Source organism: Polypterus senegalus, chromosome 17 (genome assembly GCF_016835505.1).
Source record: "Polypterus senegalus isolate Bchr_013 chromosome 17, ASM1683550v1, whole genome shotgun sequence".
Lineage (NCBI taxonomy): Eukaryota > Metazoa > Chordata > Cladistia > Polypteriformes > Polypteridae > Polypterus > Polypterus senegalus.
In genome coordinates, this window is record NC_053170.1 from 15,762,770 (window position 1) to 15,783,738 (window position 20,969).

The window sequence follows — 20,969 nt, forward strand, 5'->3', positions numbered from 1 at the left end:
CAGCAGTTGATAAAGTTAAGTAGTACCATACACGCAGGTTATACAAATACAGTATACCAGCCAGAAATGTCATATTTAGTAAGTCTAATAATAATAATAAAAATAATAATAATATGCACATTCAGCAGAGTAAACATCCTGTTTTCCTTATGCTTGTCCATCATTAAAGCAAGTGTAAATATGTCAGAGAAACGGGTGAAAATCAAATCAACTCATGTTTCACACTCTCAACATACTACCAAGAATGACCTTCACAAGAACACAATGCATTTCATGGGAATCATCAGGACTACAACATGTGTGCCATCGAAAACACAAAACACTGTCACTGGAATCAACAAAAAGGTTCACCTCGCCAGTCTCTTACCCTTGGCGAAAATTCTATCATGCAAAAGTGAGACTTAAAAACACACTAAAGTATTTCACAAGTATAATTATAAAAAGAAGCTTCATTATTGCGCTTACTTATTATTTGGCTGACACCTTCCTCCAAGGTGACGTACAACATTTGGCCTTTCTTTTGTTTTTCCAATTGGCGCACATACAGCTGAAGTGATCTCCTCACGGTCACATAGCGTCCATGGTGGGATCTGAACCCACTTCCCCAGGGTTTGAAGTTCAAAGTGAAAAGCCTTGGCCACTATTCACTGAAAGCATGAGGCGCAAAAACTTTTCTTATTCAAACCCACCGTCAAGAAACACAAGCCAAATGAATTATAATGGCCAGTCCTTCATTTATCACCAAGCATGAGAGTAACACATACAATGCATTTGGGTATCCGCCATCAGAAACAACAAAAGCAGTGTAATATAGTGGCTAAGGTGCAGGACATTAACACTACTAGCTTGCTGGTTCAGCCCCAACGTGTGACCCTGAACAAGTGCTTTTTCCTACCTGTGCTTAAACTGTACAAGATGCATGCTTACAGTATGCGAATCTGGATTGTGAATACTCATAAGCTGCCTTGGATAAGGGTGTCAACCAAATATGCAATAATAATAATAATAAAGAACAAGGCACACAAATATTTATTTTAACACACAGTCTCTCTAACCTGAAAAACACATAACTTCTGAGGCGCAAATTCTAAACTAAATAAATGACACGAAAAACGCAAGCAAAACTAAAGTCACAAGGAGCACGCAAACACATTGATTGATCATCAGACTTTATTCCTGTATTTATTTTACACCTTCATTCACAGAATTTACCATCACCAGGAACTTTACACAGCAATCAAGGATCTATTTCACAGCTAGTGCCGGGTTTGCACACCCGCTCCCAATCATGACGCTCGTGCAGCTATGCAGCCATCCCGTGCCAGCCTTTTAACTCGTTCAAACACAAACGCCATCTGCCAAACACGACCGACATTCAGAAGCACAAAACGTCTATCAAGAATCACACCCAGGCTGACAGTCATTGACAGCAACACAGTCTGCCCGCCATGCAGAACAAGAGCCTACAACTCATTTCAGAAACTGGATAACATCCGATTACTCCAAGGTTTTACATCGATGTTTTCAAAATGATAAACCCATTCGGGAGCTCCTTCCTCCCACACGATGAAGAGCCGATTCACCAAACTACACACTTAATTTTTTTTTTTTACCAGAATCGTGCACACCGGCGCAAAACGATCACAGGACACACCACTTGACATCTGGAGAGCAGCGCGCGCGCCAGACCGCTGCCTCCGGGACGGACGTAGTGCACAACATTCCAGCACGGTTTCCCAATATTAGATACCCTTTAATTTATTTCTCCTTTAAAAATCACTGTATACATTTGAATGCTTGCGCACCTTTCCGCTCCGCTCTACCTTCTCAATTGAACCAACGTTTCTTCGCGGCACGCTTTACTGGCTACTGTCTGGCCACTATGTACCGGTCACTAAGCCGGTCGCCGTCTCGAGGCTCAGTACGCCAACGTCTCAAAGCCCGATATCCCTTTACCTGCTTGGCGGTCGCCAACTCTCTGGTTTGTTTGCAGCCGTTTCCTGGATTGAGCGCGTCCAGCTGGCACATTGACGACGTCACCGTCACGAATGCCAAAGCCCGCCTTCCCCTGCTCTCTCCCCGCCTCCTCGCTACAAGGAATCACAGTGCCACCCATCTTGGAGGAGTGGCGATGCAACCTCAATTCACCCAGCGCAGGGTTAATCGTGAGTCTACTCTTAACTGAATCCGATTCAGCACATTTTAAAGCTGGCGATCAAATTAACCCTCAGACCTGCGCCTCTAAAACATTCAAACGCCACGGTGAATCCACCATAGTGAGCCATGAGCACTGTGATGCCACCTGTTGAGAGGATCCTCCTATCTAAAGTTCACTTCAGTTGTCATTCGTAAGCAGTGCACAGCAGACAGAATAAGATTGCGCCACCCAGCCCAATTATAGCGAACAAAAATAACAGAGAATTGCCAACATGCAGGCTTAAATGCATACACCCTACAATACAACAGAATCTACCACATACATTGAACATGACAATAACAGAAGTTAATATTGAACAGATAAATTACATACTGAACTGTAACAACAGACCGATCAGAATTTAAGTGTCTAATGGCTTGTGGGAAAAACCTGGCAGTTCTGCACCATATACTTTGGTAGCACTTGTTAGAATAAACAGACGATTATGGGGGCAAGTGTGGTCTCTGATAATGTTTGGTGGCCCTGTTTGCAGTAGAGAGCAATGTCCCAATAATCAGTCCAATTCAGGATTAGGGAGGTGGGGCATAGCAAACCTTGACAAGAAGCTGCATGAAACAAACCTGGATAAGATGCCCACAACTGAGAAACATGTTCAAAGTCACTCTAGGCCACTTTAGAGTCACCAATTGATCCAAATAGCATTTAATTGGGACATGACTACCAAAAACAAAACACAGCAGTATTATTCTAAAATCAATCACCATGTTTCCAGAATTGTATGGAAATACTAATATGGAGAACATGAATATACATTTCCTCCAATGGTAATTTTTTTTAAGACAAAGTTTTGGCTATTCCATGTTGAACATGTTACCCTTCCATTTTTCTCTAGTTTTGTGACCCACAAGCCTGTCCTTGCACGGAGCACTGCACAAATTAGCACCGAGTCAAAGAAAGGAGGTCACTGAGTTTGTAAGCCTGCATTTCTAAATGAGTCAGACTATCTCTGCACGGTCACTTAAATGAGATGCAAATACTTAACACTGTAGAAAGAAAATTTGATCCCACAGCCTGAACTGATATCTTTTACGATGAGCTGTACCTGGAAAGGCATGTATTTAAATCCCTTTCAAGGAAAAGAGTGATTTTACTTTATTTAAATAATAACCAAAGCACAGCACTGATCAATATCTTTAGTATGATAATCACAGCCAATTAAAATTACAAAAATACATACTGTACTTTTACTAATCAGAATACACATTTCCAACAGCATTGTAGGAAGTCAACACAACTGAAAGTAAGTAGAATAAAAAACAATTGTGCGTGGAGCATGACCCCTCAGAAGTCAAGTGCAATAGAACAAATTGCTTCAGTCCTGAGCTCTAGCTGGGCTCAGTTTGGGTCTTCTCTTTCTCTTCTGCACCTTCTACGCCTTCTTTTCCACTCTTTGGCTGATCGACATAGCGTTTCAACAGCATAGAAAGATATAGAGGGTTGTGTCTAATTAAGTCCCGGGTTTGTGATGTCATCTGGGTCAGGCCACCCACCACCTGCCCCTGGATTACAGCTACAGATGGTAATCTGGAATAGTCATGAACACCTTTGTGACTTAGAATGGTGTCTTCAATGCAGGCACCTGCAAGTTAAAAAAAATACTCAGTAAAAATATAGAAACAAAGGAAGCTTTAAAGGAGCAGGATAGAGTAATTATGACATTTTCGGTTCAATTGAGGCTAGATCTTTCCCCAGGTTAGTCAGCAATATACACATTTTTATTGGACAGAAGTTTTGCATAGGTGGAGGACAGACGATACCACACTTCCCATGAAACTCCGTTTTCACAGGTTGACATAACAACATGCAAACAGTATGGAAAACAAGAGAAACGAACCATGCAGAGCAGAGCAGAACCATTTATCCAAATCCATAAGGTGACTGCAGATGCTCAGTGATATCCAACGCTTTTACATTTTCACTGGAAATCAAAGCAAACATTCCCCAGGAAAGTACATCTCTAAATATGCACCAAAAAAGACATTCCAGCTCTTTCAAATGGCACACAAATTGATTTCTCTTCTGTAATGTCACACGTAAAGTGACCAGCCACACTCACCAAGCAAAGATATCTGTGGAGTGTTCTTCACTACTTTCAGCATTTCTTTTGTTTTAGGTTCTCTGCTCACCAGCAAGACGTTATGCCCAGAGAAGAGCGGAAGCATGTTGATGTATTTAGAGGTAGACAGGAATGACCGCATCACCTGCAAAAACAAATTCAATCTTAAACACAAAAAACTTCCTTCTGATCTTTTTCACCTGCTAAGAATTGTCTATATGTCTGTGTAAGAAAATGTAATCAAAATCTTTCCCATCATCTTCACTTAACATTTTTAATAATGTCAGGCGCACCTACTTGAAGTTCATTTATTCATTCCCATAACCACCACTGGATGAACCTTTAACCCGATCCATCCTGACAACTTATGTTCCTGGGTCACTTTCCTCTATGCATTCTTACTCACTTTCCACGGATATTCCAAAGGTATCTCAGAAGGTTACTCCCTTGTTGTTGCAGTTTCTTACCTCACAAAAGAAAAAAAAACTTTCCTATCTAAGCAAAGTTTCTGTAAAGCTATATTTTTTTAATTCAAACTGGAAAAATCCAAAGCCCATCTCAGAGAATTACTTTTTACAATGAGTCTTGGGTAAACAGAGCATCCATTAAGGTCATCGAGGACTAAATTACATGGATGTCTGCTGTCCCTTGATGGTGTGTGCTTGTTTGTTTGTTTTGTTTTTCTTTCTCTCCTGAACTTCCCATTCATTAATATTGGACAACAGTCATGTTAGTGTTCCCTCTCCTTTGGTTTAAACACTAAGCCACTCAATATCCTATACCCTGACAGAAGATGGAGTGGTGAAGTCAGGTTAGGAGTGGTTGTAGCCATTGCAGGGACAATGGCTTCTTACTGGAAGGCATTTTTCTGTTTGAGGTTTAATGCAGCATTGCCAAACTCAGATCCTGAAGGGCCAGTATGGCTGCAAGATTTCATTCTGGCTTTCATTTTCATTCTATTTATTAATTAGTAACTAATCACTTCAGCTAATGGAGCATCCTATTTGTCTTAACTTTATTCAAAAACAAGGTCCTTTTGTAATATTCTGAAATTTTCTTTTATTCTTAGTTTTTGCTAACCTAAACTTTAAATCTAACCCTTTGGCAGTTTACTGCTTATCTTTTCACAATTTTAGGTCATTCATTGCATTTCAACTGATTAAATTTGAAGAAAAACTGGTAAACATGAGGTGTTCTAAACCTTATGACCAGTAGTGTATGTGTATATATATATAAATTATATTTTATGAAAAATAAATGCTATGTACAATATGGCTAAGGAGAATAAACTGAAAGTTAAATATTTTGCCATTCTTTTCATTCTTAATTTATAAGGTCTCTTTCCTTCTGTAACATGTGCAACCCACAAATGTGCTTGTATTTGGTGCTACAACCATGAAGGCAGTTTACGAGATACTTTGTAGGTGGCATCTGTCTATAGACTGTCTACTATGAACTAACTCATATTCAGCAATCAACATATTAAGGCAGAAAAATAAATGATTAAAGGTTTTTAACTGTAAAAATCACATTCATTAAAATGAAGGCAAAACAACTGAGGCAGAAATTGGTTACTAATTAAGAAAGTGGCTGGAACAAAAGCCTGCAGCCTCTGTGGGTCTCCTGGATCCAATTTGTCAACCCTGGTCTAACGTGTTATATGTTGGAAATAATACATGTACTTATTTGAATAGAAACATACGGACAAGAATACAAGTCTAACTACAGCCACATTGTTTAAGGTGAAATAAAATCCCAGTTTCAATTGAGTTTTACATATTTCCCTCTCTCACTAATATATATATATATTATACATACATACATATATACATACATACACACACACACTAAGACCCTAAGTCTAAGACCCCGTGCTTAACACTGCCTTAACGCTGTTTCGGTATTATGTTTTTTTTTTCGATTTCTAATTTTTCATTGATTCACTTTGTCATAACATAAAAGAATGGTTTTCAGAACACAAGAGTCGGTTTTCGCCGCAATCTCATGACTGGATTAGATACTCGCATGAAGTCTCGCGCCGCATCTGATATCAATGCAGTACAGTACATTACATAAGCCTGCTGCGTCACTGTTCATTTATAATTGGTCATCAAGGTTATTGTATAAGGAGATAAACATAACATTTTATTTTACTGTAATTAATAACAATTATCCCTTTCTAGTTTTAAAATGAGTGGTTGCAAAGATAAAGAAAGTGACAGGAAAAAGCATTTCACTGGAAACTAAAATGCAGGTGCTCAGTCGATTAGATGCAGGTGAACACCAAATTAGCGTTTCTGAAAATGAGGAACAAAATTAACTTTTAATGGATTTTCTAAAAAAAAGTTTAGCGACGACTATGTAAGTTATGGATTAGTTTGTACAAAATGATCCAAATTTTGCTAGTAGTTCAAATGATGCGATGTCTTGCTGTCAACAACAATTGCTTGCTGAACAACAGAGAAAAAGGCAAACAACGTTAGATGACTTCTTCACAAAAAACCAAAAAGTGTCAAATGAGGAAGAACCTTTCTCATCACAAACATCAATTATGTATTTACTCGAATAGTTTTGATTTTCATGATCGATATTAGCAATAAAAAATGTCTATAATTAATGTAATAAAAAAGTAATTCTAAATGTTACAAAATAAAACAAAATAAAAAACAAAAGGAAAAACTTTTTTATTCTTTGTTCTGTTTCACCTATCCCCATTATTTACGTGTTAAGATAACGCTGTTTAATGCTGTTTTGTTTAGTGCTGGGTCTTCTTGGAATGTATCCCCCGTGGGGTCTTACTGTATTTTTATTTATTTATATATATATATATATATATATATATATATATATATATATATATATATATATATATATATATATATATATATATATATATATATATATATATACTCAACAAAAAACGTCCCTTTTTCAGGACTGTGTATTTCAACAATAATGTTTTAAAATCCAAATAACTTTACAGATCTTCATTGTAAAGGGTTTAAACAACGTTTTCCATGCATGTTCAATTAACCATAATCAATTAATTAACATGCACCTGTGGAATGGTCGTTAAGACCTTAACAGCTTACAGAAAGTAGGCATTTAAGGTCACAGTTGTAAAAACGCAGGACACTAAAGAGACTCGTCTACCGACTGTGAAAAACACCCAAAGAAAGATGCCCAGGGTCCCTGCTCATCTGCGTGAACGTGCATTAGGCATGCTGCAGGGAGGCATGAGGACTGCTGATGTGGCTAGGGCAATAAATTGCCATGTCCGCACTGTGAGACGCCTAAGACAGCGCTACAGGGAGACAGGAAGGACAGCTGATCATCCTCGCAGTGGAAGAGCCCGGATCTCAATCCCATTGAGCACGTCTGGGACCTGTTGGATCGCAGGGCGAGGGCTAGGGCCATTCCCCCCAGAAATGTCCAGGAACTTGCAGGTGCCTTGGTGGAAGAGTGGGGTAACATCTCACAGCAAGAACTGTCAAATCTGGTCCAGTCCATGAGGAGGAGATGCACTGCAGTACTTCAAGCAGCTGGTGGCCACACCAGATACTGACTGGTACTTTTGATTTTGAGCCTCCCTTCATTCAGGGACACATTGTGAAACATTTTTAGTTTATGTCTTATGGTGTTGACTCTTTTACTGTTCATACAAATATTTACAGAAAGTAAAAACAGTTGAAAGTTCTTTTTTTGCTGAGTTTTTACTAGACTTTGCCTGAACATTCAGATTGATTTTGCGACTTCTCTCGTTGCGCTAAAAATCACAGTTTGCTTGCAGGAGCGATATATTCATGCTAATCTGACACTCTGCGGGCCAAAGAGAAGGGGAAGCATGACATCAGGAGTGGGGAGTCATTCTACCTCTGCGCTTTGGAGTGCATCTCTCCTCCGCTTAGCTAGCGGTACCTTTTTGTTTATTGATTTTTAAAGTTTGTCCTGTTTCACTACTACGTAGGCAGAGCCGTGGGGAATGGCTAGTATTTAAATAGTCAAAGACAGAATGTTCTTTACAAAACTAAACTAAGTGCACTTTGCTTTACCTGGTTTGGGAAAAATTTCACAGTGATGTCATACTTCTGGAGCCGATACTTAATAAGAAGCAAATCCTCAGAAGAGGACGAGTTGTTTTGAAATACTGCAATCATTTTGTTGTTTTGGAACATCATCTCCACCTCTCTCTTTAGAACCTTCACGAGACCACTTTCCTAGAAGAATAAAATAAATAAATAAATAAATCACATCTGTGTTTTCAACATCAATCTATTTTTTATTTTCAAATACTTTCATTCCAAATAAGTTCTGTAAGGCAGCTGGAACTTAACCAAGCTGCAATGAATGCAAGACAGGAACACGCTCCAAAAGGGACACCTGAAGGTCACAAAGCACAAAAACATAATCAGCCCTGGGCAATTTAGAGACAGCGACCAGCATGACAACACATGTTCAAGTCCTCAGAAGAATTCTGAAGAAAGAATATGAAAACTGCGTGCTAGATGCACCTTAGCGTGGACTGAATAACGGCCCAAAGAGAAACTTCTTTCAAAAAAAATAAAAGGACCCACTTACACCTGGCACTGACATGTGTTTTTTAGTAATCTGATAATGGACAGATAGTGCTTGACCACATTAAAAAACAGATATAAACACACTTGTGGTCTGAGTGATTCGATCACAATCAGAGACAGTCAGAAACAGATAAGCAACCACATTTAAAGCAAGCGCAAATGCAAATCCATTTTCTGCCCACATACAACTTCATAAGCGGAAACTGATTTGAATTTGATGTGGGGCAGCTGACGCTGGGTCTTCGCCCAGACTGCAGAAACATTTCAAAATGTCAGGCGTAAATGTAATCCAGCTAAATTATGACCATGTACAATTCTAAACACATATTAATGCCAAGTATATAAGGGGGGGTGGGTGGGAACTTTGAAACAGTGGCAAGAATACCGACTGCCATCTTTGTTAATGTAAATAGTTTTGTATTTTTACTTGTGTTAGAGGATTCCCTATCACAAATGTGTATTTCCCACTAGCCACTCTTGACAGGAATCTTTTAGAGTATATCTGTGTGATATTTGTGATATGTAAAACCTGAACAGAACAAATTGAAAATAAAGGACAAATTTATTACTTATGAAACAGAACAGGTAAAAGTCAAGTGTCAGTTCCAGCAGAGGCCAGAGGTTAAAAAGAAAAATCCACATAGGTGACTAGAGAGATCTTTCAAGGGTGTGCAAGGATAAATAAGGACCACCAAGGTGCAGTATGCCTGTTCATCTAAATCGGGGATCTCAAACTCCAGTCCTGGAGGGTCACAGTGGCTGCAGGTTTTCATTCTCACCCTTTTCTTAATTAGTGACCTGTTTTTGCTGCTAATTAAGTTCTTAATTATTAAGAATTAATTTTAATTGACTTTTTTTTTTTTTTTTTTAAGATTTGTTCCCCTGAATGTCTTCATTGTTCCTCTGAATTGCTTCATTTCTTTCCTTAAATGGCACCCAAACAGAAATGAAATGTAAAGTGAGGAAGCCATCAGATGACTAACTAAGTGAGGGCCTCAAACTCCAACCAATTTCACTCCAATCAGCTGCTTAATCAGGTGGCGAGTCTTGTCGTTAATTAAACTCGTTCTTTAATTCCATGGCTTGTTGCTGCTCTCATTGTGCAATAGCAGACACTTCTGAAATTGTTGATTTTTTCTTTACTTTTCTAAGAGCACTGTTAAAATGTTTTGGGATCTGAACAAATTAACATTCCTGAGACCTCCGCCCTTTTTATTTTCAGACTAGCTGAAATACCCTGCGTTATCCGGGAGGAAAATAAAGTGTTTTTCTTTTGTTTGAGAAAAATATAATAAAAAAAAAAACACAACTTTAAAAATAAAAATAAATTAACTAACATTGAAGACTCACTAATGTGCTTGTCTTGCGGTCTTGTATGTATGTTATCATCCAGTTGATGCTCAGAACTGGCCAACTCTATTTAATTTCAAAAGCAACAGGGGTGCAGTAGTGCTCAAACATAAAGAATGCTGGCAGTCATACTCTGGTGGTCATTCCGAGTGTCAACTGGATGATAACATCCATACAAGACCGCAAGATCACCCCCACCCTACCCAGAAGGGGTGGACGTTAGGGTTGATTTCACACTACAGTATTGTTAGTTGACCAATGAGAAACATGTGTACCAAGTTTCATGAAAATCGCTCCAGCCGTTTGGAAGTGATGCTTTAACATAAACACATAAATACATAAACACACATACATTGGCTTTTATATATATCTTCTATATTAATAAAAATGTAAATGTTCAAAATCTTAAATCTCCGAAAGTTCTTTACCGATTGCTTTGAAATTTTGACACAACATTGCATTCAAATACGCGCGTGTTTTATATACCTAATATTATATAGATGTCACACCTGTGACATGTAAAAACATGCTTTTTTGAAAAAACAGCGCCATCTGCTGGACGTAAAAGCAACACACGCTATACTAAATATTTTACGATTCCATTTCGATGTTTCCGATTTACGATTCATTTACGATTTCCAAATTGCGGTAGCCTAAACTAACAACCATACAAATGCAAAATGGTGACATTGAAGCAGATAACCGGTGGGTTGTTCCATATTCGCCTTTGCTATCAAAAACATACAAAGCACATATAAACGTGGAATATTGCAACTCCGTTAAATCGATCAAATACATTTGTAAGTATGTGAATAAAGGAAGTGACATGGCAGTTTTTGGCATGCAAACAGAAAGAAGTGATAGGAATGCGGTCATACATATCGATGAAATCGCACAGTATCATGCTGGAAGATACATAAAGCAGCAATGAAGCTGTATGGCGAATTCTTTAATTTCCCATACATGAACGAAGTCCAGCTGTTGTTCACTTGCAGTACATCTAGAAAATGGACAACGTGTTTATCTCACAGCTGCAAATTTGCAACAAATAGCCCTGAATCCACCGGCTACAACGTTAACTGCTTTCTTCACGTTATGTCAAAATGACGCGTCTGCGAAAACACTGCTGTATTCGGAAGTACCTACGTATTACACATGGAATGCGAGTAGAAAACCATTTGAACGACGCAAACGAGGAGAGCGAGTCGACGGACAACCTAACATATTCAAAGAAACTACGATAGGTAGACTATACACCGTGCATCCCAATCAAGATGAATGCTTTTTTCTTCGCATGCTGTTGGTAAATGTGCCCGGTCCAACGTCTTTCCAGCAATTGAGAATTGTCAACGGTGTTACACATGCCACTTTCCGCAGTGCATGTCAAGCTCTGAATTTATTGGAGAACGACCGACACTGGGATGTATGCATTAATGACGCGTGCAACACGTCACACCCAAATCAAATGAGTGCATTGTTTGCAATCATATTGACCGCCTGCTCTCCTTCATCTCCATCAGAGTTATGGGAAAAATATAAATCACACATGGTTGAAGATTTTTTCCGTCGAATACGTAAGGAAAATTCAAATATGAACATGGATTCCACAGCAGAAATCTACAACGAAACGTAGATACTGATTGAAGATTTGTGCTTAGAAATCGCAAACAAAATTCTCAATCAATTGGGAATGCCAACACTGAATCGATCTGCTGCTGCTTCGTTCGATTTAGAATTGCGTCGTCAATAAAACTAGAACACGGGTGATTTTTTGTCGTATGTGCAATCAAATATTCCTAAGCTAACGCTTGAGCAAAAATGCATTTACGATCAAATAATGCAAACTGTCAATAACGGGGTTGGAGAAATCTTCTTAGATGCGCCAGGAGGAACTGGTAAAACGATCGTAATTAGATTGATTCTGGCAGCAATTCGATCCCAAAATGACTTAGCCTTAGCTCTTGCGTCGTCCGGAATAGCTGCGACATTGCTACCAGGTGGAAGAACTGCTCATTCCGCTTTGAAATTGCCATTAAACATGCAATTCATTGAAACTCCCACGTGCAACATTTCCAAAGCATCCGGCATGAGAAAAGTATTGCAGAAATGCAAACTTATTGTTTGGGATGAATGCACAATGGCGCACAAAAAAATCGCTTGAGGCTCTTGACCGATCATTGCAAGATTTGCGTGGAAACATCAGACCATTTGGGAACGCATTAATATTGCTTACAGGAGGATTTCAGGCAAACATTACCTGTAATTCCTCGATCGACACCAGCGGACGAAATAAATGCTTGCCTGAAATACTCTACTTTGTGGCGACACGTAAAGATGTTAAAATTAACTACAAATATGCATGTCCAGCTGCAAAACGGTCGATCAGCTGAGATATTCTCACATCAATTGATGGAAATTGGGAACGGAAAGGTGCCGGTTGATCTGACCTCAGGACGAATTTCATTGCCTCATAACTTCTGCAATTTAGTGACGTCAAAAGAAGAATTGGTTGAAAAAGTATTTCCCAATATTCACACCAATTATAAGAATCACGATTGGCTGAGTGAACGAGCTATTCTTGCGGCCAAGAACAAAAGGCGTCTCTGAACTTAACAATATTATTCAGTCTAACAATCAAAGCGAGGCAGTCACATACAAGTCCGTCGACACTGTTGTGGAAGCAGATGAAGCGGTTAATTATCCAACAGAATTTTTTAATTCACTCGATCTGCCAGGGATGCCACCACACGTACTGCAATTGAAAATCGGCGTCCCAATTATGTTCCGAAATATCAACCAGCCAAAGCTTTGTAACGTCACGCGGTTTGCAGTAAAAACATTAATGAGCAACGTCGTAGAAGCAACAATCTTGACAGGACCTTTCAAAGGTGAAGATGTCCTCATTCTTCGCATTCCTATGATTCCAACAGATATGCCATTTCTATTTAAGAGACTGCAATTCCCAATTCGATTGGCGTTTGCAATCACCATCAACAAAGCTCAGGGCCAGTCTTTACAATTGTGCGGTCTAGATCTAGACACGGATTGCTTCTCACATGGACAATTATATGTTGCATGTTCTAGAGTCGGCAAACCAGCCAATCTCTATATCTGCACAGACAATGGAACAACAAAAAATATTGTACAGTATACCCACAAGCATTGTGAAATTAAACATATTAGAAACGTGCGCTTTCTCTTTTCTTTCTTTTCCATTTAACCAGACTGAGCCACAGCAACGCGTGGCCGGAGACAGACAGATAGACAGATATTGTATGATGGTTACCAGTTGTTTTTATTCATTTTGTATCTTATTGTTGTTTGGCTGCTAATTAAGGAACATCTAGGAGAGACCGCAAAATCGATGCCCTTACAGCTTGGATGTTTTCCGGCATTCGTACAGTCCGTGGACGGCCTGGAGAGATTCTGTTCAATGTTGTACCCGTCTGTCTAAATTTAGCCACCCACTGAAGAATTGTTTTCCGATTCAGGACGTCACTGTTAGCAGGGATGCTGAAGTGCGTTTGGAAGGCTAGTTGTATAGTGATGATGGATTTGTTGTTTTTGAAGAATGCTTCGACAGCAAAAGAACTGTGCGCACCTGACTAAGGCATGTTACCAACTGAAAACCTACAAGGGATCACTTACCAAAGGACTCCCACCCAAACCCATTCAGCTGCCTCTACCTCACGCAATGACCTTAAGAAATGTGGTACTTCACTTTGGCTCACCCTGTATGTTCGGCCGATGCCTTTATTCAATATGATTTACAGATTTGTATTACTTAATGAAGATTTGAATGCAACCGACTATTATTTTTTTTCTTATACAGGTAGTCCTCAGGTTATGAACATCCAACCTATGACTTAGGAACGAGGCCACAGCCACTGCGTCATCTTCGGCCTAGGGACGCTGCAAGCGGTGGCTGGAGGGGTGTGATTTCGCTGCCCGCACAGTGTAGTGTCCCTTGGGTGGCTCCCAGCGGCAAGTAGTTTCACTGCCCGCCCGCCCACCACACATGGCTGCCCCGTTTGTTCTCGGTGGGTGGCTGGTAATGCTGCAAGCAGTGACCCGGTTGTGGCTGAATGGAGGCCATTGAGGATGAACATGGGCGGCAGGGGGTAGCACTGTAGTGTGCATTGGATGGCTGCCTATTGAATGGGGGCGATTCACTACCCGCCTTTGGCCGCACTGTATTTCGTTCTCGATTGGGCAGACGCTGCAGGAAGCATACTGTAGTGGAGGTGACTGTGAGGTGGGCTGGTGATGAACCGCCCGTCGATGCCCCCATTCATTCTCAATAGCAAGCCTGCTTGTACTGTTACATACATAGCAGGAAGTTGTCTCTTGTCAGTACATCACACGTGTTGATGACTGGTGCCTTCCTGCTGTGATAGCGTGGACAGTGCTGTGCAGAAGAGCTCATCTTAATCTTTTGTCTTCACCCTTCAACAATGTCTCTGAAACACAAATCTGATGCAAGTGCTGGTGATACAGTAAAGAAGAGAAAAACCATCACCACTGAAAATAAAGTAGAAATAATAAAAAGGTCAGAGAGAGGTGAAACTCCACCATTCATTGGCAGAGCACTTGGTTACAGTCGGTCAACAATAGCATTTATTAAATTTATGTACCTGTTCTGACTTACATACAAATTCAACTTAAGTACAAATCTACAGTCCCTATCTCGTACGTAACCCGGGGACTGCCTGTATTTCTTTTTTCTATAGGGGCTGCTCCCTTCATTATACATAAATTTGTGATATTAGTGTCATGCTGAAATTACACCACTATGTCCAGAGCACACAAATCTGCCTTTTCGACTTTTCGCTTCTATTAAAAGGTAACATTTTGCAAACTGCAAGAACCAAGACGAAAAGATTATTACAGAATCAACTGAACACATTTTAGTTAACATTGTTTTTACTACTGCAGAGAGGATTTTTGTTGACAGGCACACTTAACACACGAGTGCTGCTATGAAGGAGTTAAATGGCTTACTTTCCATGAATCTCCAACCGAGTCTGGAATGCTGAACAGTCACTCCCTTCAGCTGCTCCTACTGGTGCATTTTTATTTCGGTGGGTAGAAACCTGAACCCTGATTAAGAGACCAACTTTCCTTGAAATGGGCCAAATCATAGTTTGACTTCATGATGGTGTTAATCAATAAGAAACACACTAGGGTGTTGCTCTGAATTGTTAAATCATCCATTTTAGTTTGGCTCACGTATTGTATTCTATACTATCACGGTTAACTTGTAGGATCGCTTTTTATAACGAACAGCAGCTTTATTTCTGGCTCTTTTTTGGATTTCATTTTTTTTGCAATGTTACACAAACCTCTTTAGACTGCATTTAAAATAAACAGAATTTGTTTTGTCTTAATCCAATTACCATTGTTTTTGTTGTTATTCATATTGACTTTTAAAAGGTAAAGTATATGAGAGTGGGCCCTGTAATGAACTGGTACCTCAACAAGGTTTGGTTCTTACCGTGTTATCTACAGCTGGCTGTGTTTATTGCTGGACCCTTACAATCCTTACAGCAAGTCTGACATTGCTTTGTCATATCAGTTAAATCAGTATTTCTTACTAGTCTTACCAACGTTCATCTGGACTTTGGGTAGAAGCAATTAGCACACAAAGCTAAATCTTTCATTTTTGTTGGATCTATTGTATGTTCATTTTGCTCTAGATATGCCTATGTTTTACATGCACACACACACACAAACCAGCACGTTCTTAATGCTGACTCTCACAGCTAACACATGTCATTTAACACTACCCAACACCTCGGCTTCAAAACACACACTCATGTAAATTCCAAGGTGAATATTCTCCACGGGCGGCACGATGGCGCAGTGGTAGTGCTGTTGCCTTGCAGTAAGGAGACCTGGGTTCGCTCCCTGGGTCCTTCCTGCGTGGAGTTTGCATGTTCTCTTCCGGGTGCTCCGGTTTCCTCCCACAGTTCAAAGACACGCAGGTCAGGTGCATTGGCGATCCTAAATTGTCCCTAGTGTGTGGTTTGTGTCCTGCGGTTGACTGGCGCCCTGCCCAGGACTGGTTCCTGCCTTGCGCTCTGTGCTGGCTGGGATTGGCTCCAGCAAACCCCTGTGACCCTGTGTTAGGACAAAGTATTGAGCAAAGGCTGTGAATACTTCTGTACATGTGATTTCTCAGTTTTTTTATTTTTAATAAATTTGCAAAAATCTCAAGTAAACTTTTTTTACTTTGTCATTATGGGGTGTTGTGTGTAGAATTCTGAGGAAAAAGATGAATTTATTCCATTTTGGAAACAAATTGTGGAAAAAGTGATGTGCTGTGAATACTTTCCGGATGCACTGTATTACCACTACAGGAGAAAGTTTAGTACAACCGCAACTAAATGAAAACTTTCACACCGTGTACATTCCACAAACATGCAAATTATTTCTCTCAACTATGCAGGCAACTGGTTTCAACAAGCAGAGATATAAAAGCTGCTGTACCTAATCTTACAGAGAGATTAGAACGGTCATAATAGTAGTACTTGGTGTCAAGAACAAACAGAGACTTAGCACTGTGAGACATTCGACTAAATGACTTGAAACAAATCAGGGCTTGTGTTTGTGAATAACCTTCAATGGAGTCATCATGAAGGACTAATGTTCAGTGTGGCGCAGTCACTCCAATGAGCTAGGCAGCTTTTTAAAAAAGTAAGGAATATGCCGAAGGACTCGCCACACGCCAGCTTACATTATTCTACTGGGCTAGTCACAAAAACCTTGAAAATGCATATTTAGTTTGAAAACAGAGAAAAGATTGATTCCATCATTACGGATGAGAGAAAGGACAGACTAAGAAATGAGACAATCAGGAGGTACAACAAAAGTGGGAGAGACATCTAAGAAAGTACAGGAAAGTAGAATGAAGTGGTATGGATCCATTTCTAATTCAATGTCCAGTTCAATCTCCAATTCCCATTTTGCTTTACTCTGTTAATTCGTGTCTACCGTCATTTTGTAAAAGCAACACTTGTCTATGTGCAATTATTAATGTTTAAAAAAACATTTTTTTTTTAATCTTAACATATTAAATGAATTCCCCAATACATCATAAAAAAGTGATGTATATTGAAATAGCAGAGTGGGGCTACTGAAATAAAACAATGAAAAAAAATCTCTAAAGGAATAACTGATGTTTTTTAAGCTGTACAGTTTTTTTTTTCATAATCATGACACAGTATTTAATTTAAGCTTTTTTTTTTTTTTACAAGTTTAAAAAATATCGCCCCTATTCTTGTAGTTAAAAATGGAGCCTACAAACACCTTAAAACTTACCTAATACATACATTTTCAAGTCACAAACGTTTTTAAATACTGATCTGTATATTCAGATTGCACAAATGTTATAAAACTGTTTATTTATACCATTTTTTGGGACTACAGTATATATGTTTGTGATATTCTGACCTTTGAAAAGAAGTCTGTCTGTCCGTCCCCCCAAGAAGCAATCTTTCACCCCTAGGATATAATATATCATGTAGCTCATTCTGTGAATTTTGAAATTTCTGTTTATTGTATGCACATATATACACACACACTCACACAATGCATGCGATTTACATAATGAAAACTTGCATAATAAAAAATGAAAAAGAAATAAAAATTACTGTTTGGTGAAAAATGTGAAAATGTAACCTAAAGAGCAATGTACTGTGATTTTGATTACTTGATTGCTGTAGAGATTCAGCTCCCAGACTGTTTTCAGTTCTAATGTTGAGTCAAGTGGTTAAATATCTGCCTTTGCTTATGTTTGTTTATGATGGTATGCACACATATCAGCCTTGGTGCAGTTTTATGTTTTGGCAAAATATTAGACAATGCGTCAGTGTTATTTTAGTAACCTTGTTAGCTAAATGCAGTGGTAGGTGGAACTACTGAGGAGTCATTCTTGAATTTGTAGGTCTACACTTTTTTTATTTTTTTATTATTGTTTTGTTTTATGATCTTCCATTACACAGAACAGGATGTTCACTTGTGTGCTTTCTTCATTAGCGAGCCTGTATGGGAACAGGTACCACTTTGTGTGTGTATGGTAGATACATTGGTATAAACTGTGTTTGGCTTTGGCTTGTTGAGCTCAGATTTAGGGTAAGATTTTTCTCAAGATTTAAACAAAATTGTCACTTTACACCCCATACATGAACCACAATCCACATTTTCACTCAAAATAATGTAGAATCATCAATTCACTTCATCTACATTACTTTGAGGATGTGGGAGGACAAGCCACGTTGGGAAAACGTACAAACATTACACAGATAATGGCCAGGGATGAGATTCAAACCCAGCCCTATACAAAATCTACAGCTGGCTAGTACACAATACTGCCATTGTTAATACCATACAGCTCTATTCTTCACCATGCTATAGAGCTTCACAAACAAGTGGTTGTGTACTGTTTTAACTATCTACTTACCTATTCACTTGTGAATTCACAGTGACCATCGTGTAAGTTTCTGCGTATGTACTATGACTTAAAGGAAAACTGTGCCAAGACTCTATGATCAAATAAATGACTAACTGACTTCCAATTTCCTTTGGTTGTCATAAATATTGCACAGAAATGTGGAAGGCATGTTGACGATAGATAGATAGATAGATAGATAGATAGATAGATAGATAGATAGATAGATAGATAGATAGATCGATAGATCGATCGATCGATCGATCTATCTGAAACTATTCCAGTGCTTGCAGGATATCCCAGTCAAATGTGCCCCAGTCAAATGTGCCCAAAAAGACATTTTCATCTACAAATATGAAAAATGCTACTTTAGATTCCTAAATGGATACTCTACATGCCTCAGATGTGTCATGACAGTCTGTCTATTTAAAAGAAGAAAAAAAAAAAACTGGGTGGCGCAGGGCATGAAAGCCAATTTCCAATATTAAATAAGTTTCTCAATACCCAGTATACCCACAAGATGTAATCTTTAAATAATATCTGTATTAGTATAAATCATGCTTTGCTTACCTCTTGATTCCGTTTAGGCAGAGGTTTAAGACACCTATCTGGAATGACTGGCTTTGGAGGTATATACTCTGTTACAGCCATCAACTTCTGTTTAAGGAAGTGCATGGGCTTTCGATGACGGGTTACAGCCTTGGAGCCGTGCCGAACATTATGTACACTGGGCAGCCATCCTAGAAGAATACAAGCATAATTACTCACAGTAACTGCACAATATTGGCATTCACCTGGCACTATTTGGTTTTAAGTTAGCATGAAGAACCCAGAATGACATATTGTATTAAGGCAGTTTAACAAGTGCAGAACCATAAAAGTGGCTGGCCTTACAGAAGCAAAGAGGCAAAATGCTTAGTCCACCCTGGAGGCTAAACAGCTAGGATGAAAAACAGAGTGCAAAAAAGGTTCAATGCCTGTAGTTGTGGGTGTGTAAGGCAGGATCAAGCACGGGCAAAACGTGTGCCAAAAGAAATCTCTCAGTCCAAAAGTTCATTTTAAAAGATTTAGTGAAAATTCAAAGCAAACGGTCCACACAAGAATAAAGAAAAAAGGTTGTTATACACATATAATTAAAGGCAAAAAATTTGAAAAAAATGTCTCTTCTCTAAACTTAGCTTAAATTGTCAAACTTTAGTTGTTTCTCTACTGATTCTATACTATTCTAAGATGCTTTACTTCTTCTTCAGTACGCTTTAAACATACGGCACTGCACATTCAACAGAGAACGTTGTCTTTCATGTTACGGGGCACGTAAGGCACGGCTTAAAACCGTGTGCCCTCAACACCTTACACACGGTAAGACAGGTCACTAACTGAGTATAATGTGTAGTCAGAGAGCTAGAAATAGTTAGAATATACCAATTCAATTCAACTTATGGGGGCTGTAAAAAACCTCCCATAGACTATGCACTAATATATAGGCAAAAATTTACTATAACTTAAAATAACTAACAAATGGCTCTTACAATGCCAGTCATCAACTTGATCTGCTATCTGATCAACTCAACGTAATTGTATTCATGATTTACATACACTATCTGCATCATAAAAAAAAAAAGACTACGGGGCTTAGCCCCCCTGCTCGCTTCGCTTGCCAACCCCCGTGTTTGCACTACGTTAGCCTCTTTGCGGTTGGTTCTGCCACTCATGTATGGGGATGTGAACGTATAATTTACTATTTTATATTACAGCGAGTAATTAACGATAATAAAAAATACTAAAACGTAATAATTTGAATTTAAATTATGGTTCATGTTGCATTAAGAGTTATTCGTTGCTTAGTATGATTTTGTTCTATTTGGCTTTGAAATTAACATTTAAAAACTTACACTTTTACTGTAAAACTTAAGTAAAAATTATTTTTTAATTAAAATTTTCATTAATATCGCATTGAATTATGATCCTGTGTTTGGACTTTCAACACAACGCCACGTATAACTGCATGTGATTGAATTTCGTTTCTTTCCCTTTATTAAATAAAATGACTTTTTTGAATGTTTGGCTCTAACATTTGTTAATGGTCTTTGCAAAAGCTATTCTAACGGGAAACTGTAAACGTTTTAATATGAATGGCATATCAAGATCTCCTTTGTTGTCTAATGTTATCCCCTGAAGATGTACTACGTTACCTTTCTTGGATACATCCTTCTTTCTACAGTAATTCGTGTGGAGGAAGACCGGACAGTGTTAACGGTTGTAGATATTTTTCGTGATATTGTAAGTTGATGTTTTCATCTTCCGCACCATCGCCACAAA

General features: G+C 38.8%; 2 protein-coding genes across 3 annotated transcripts in view; both read right to left on the reverse strand.

Moving 5' to 3' along the window:
- Window positions 1–2,039, reverse strand: part of osbpl7 (oxysterol binding protein-like 7) — an 80,808-nt gene extending 78,769 nt beyond the window's left edge. The window contains exon 1 of one of the 2 annotated variants that reach the window (XM_039739342.1): window positions 1,957–2,039. The gene's annotated coding sequence lies outside the window, so the exon portion shown is untranslated. Of the gene's footprint in view, window positions 1–1,805; window positions 1,879–1,956 lie in introns of those variants that run through there. The other variant, XM_039739343.1, reaches the window with a different exon arrangement.
- mrpl10 (mitochondrial ribosomal protein L10) overlaps window positions 1,600–20,969 on the reverse strand; it is a 31,943-nt gene continuing 12,573 nt past the window's right edge. Inside the window, exons 2-5 of the mRNA XM_039739345.1 lie at window positions 19,221–19,390; window positions 8,327–8,491; window positions 4,275–4,419; window positions 1,600–3,797 (exon numbers count right to left, since the gene is read on the reverse strand). Coding sequence (XP_039595279.1) covers window positions 3,544–3,797; window positions 4,275–4,419; window positions 8,327–8,491; window positions 19,221–19,390 — 734 coding nt within the window. The 3' untranslated portion in view covers window positions 1,600–3,543. The remainder of the gene's footprint in view (window positions 3,798–4,274; window positions 4,420–8,326; window positions 8,492–19,220; window positions 19,391–20,969) is intronic.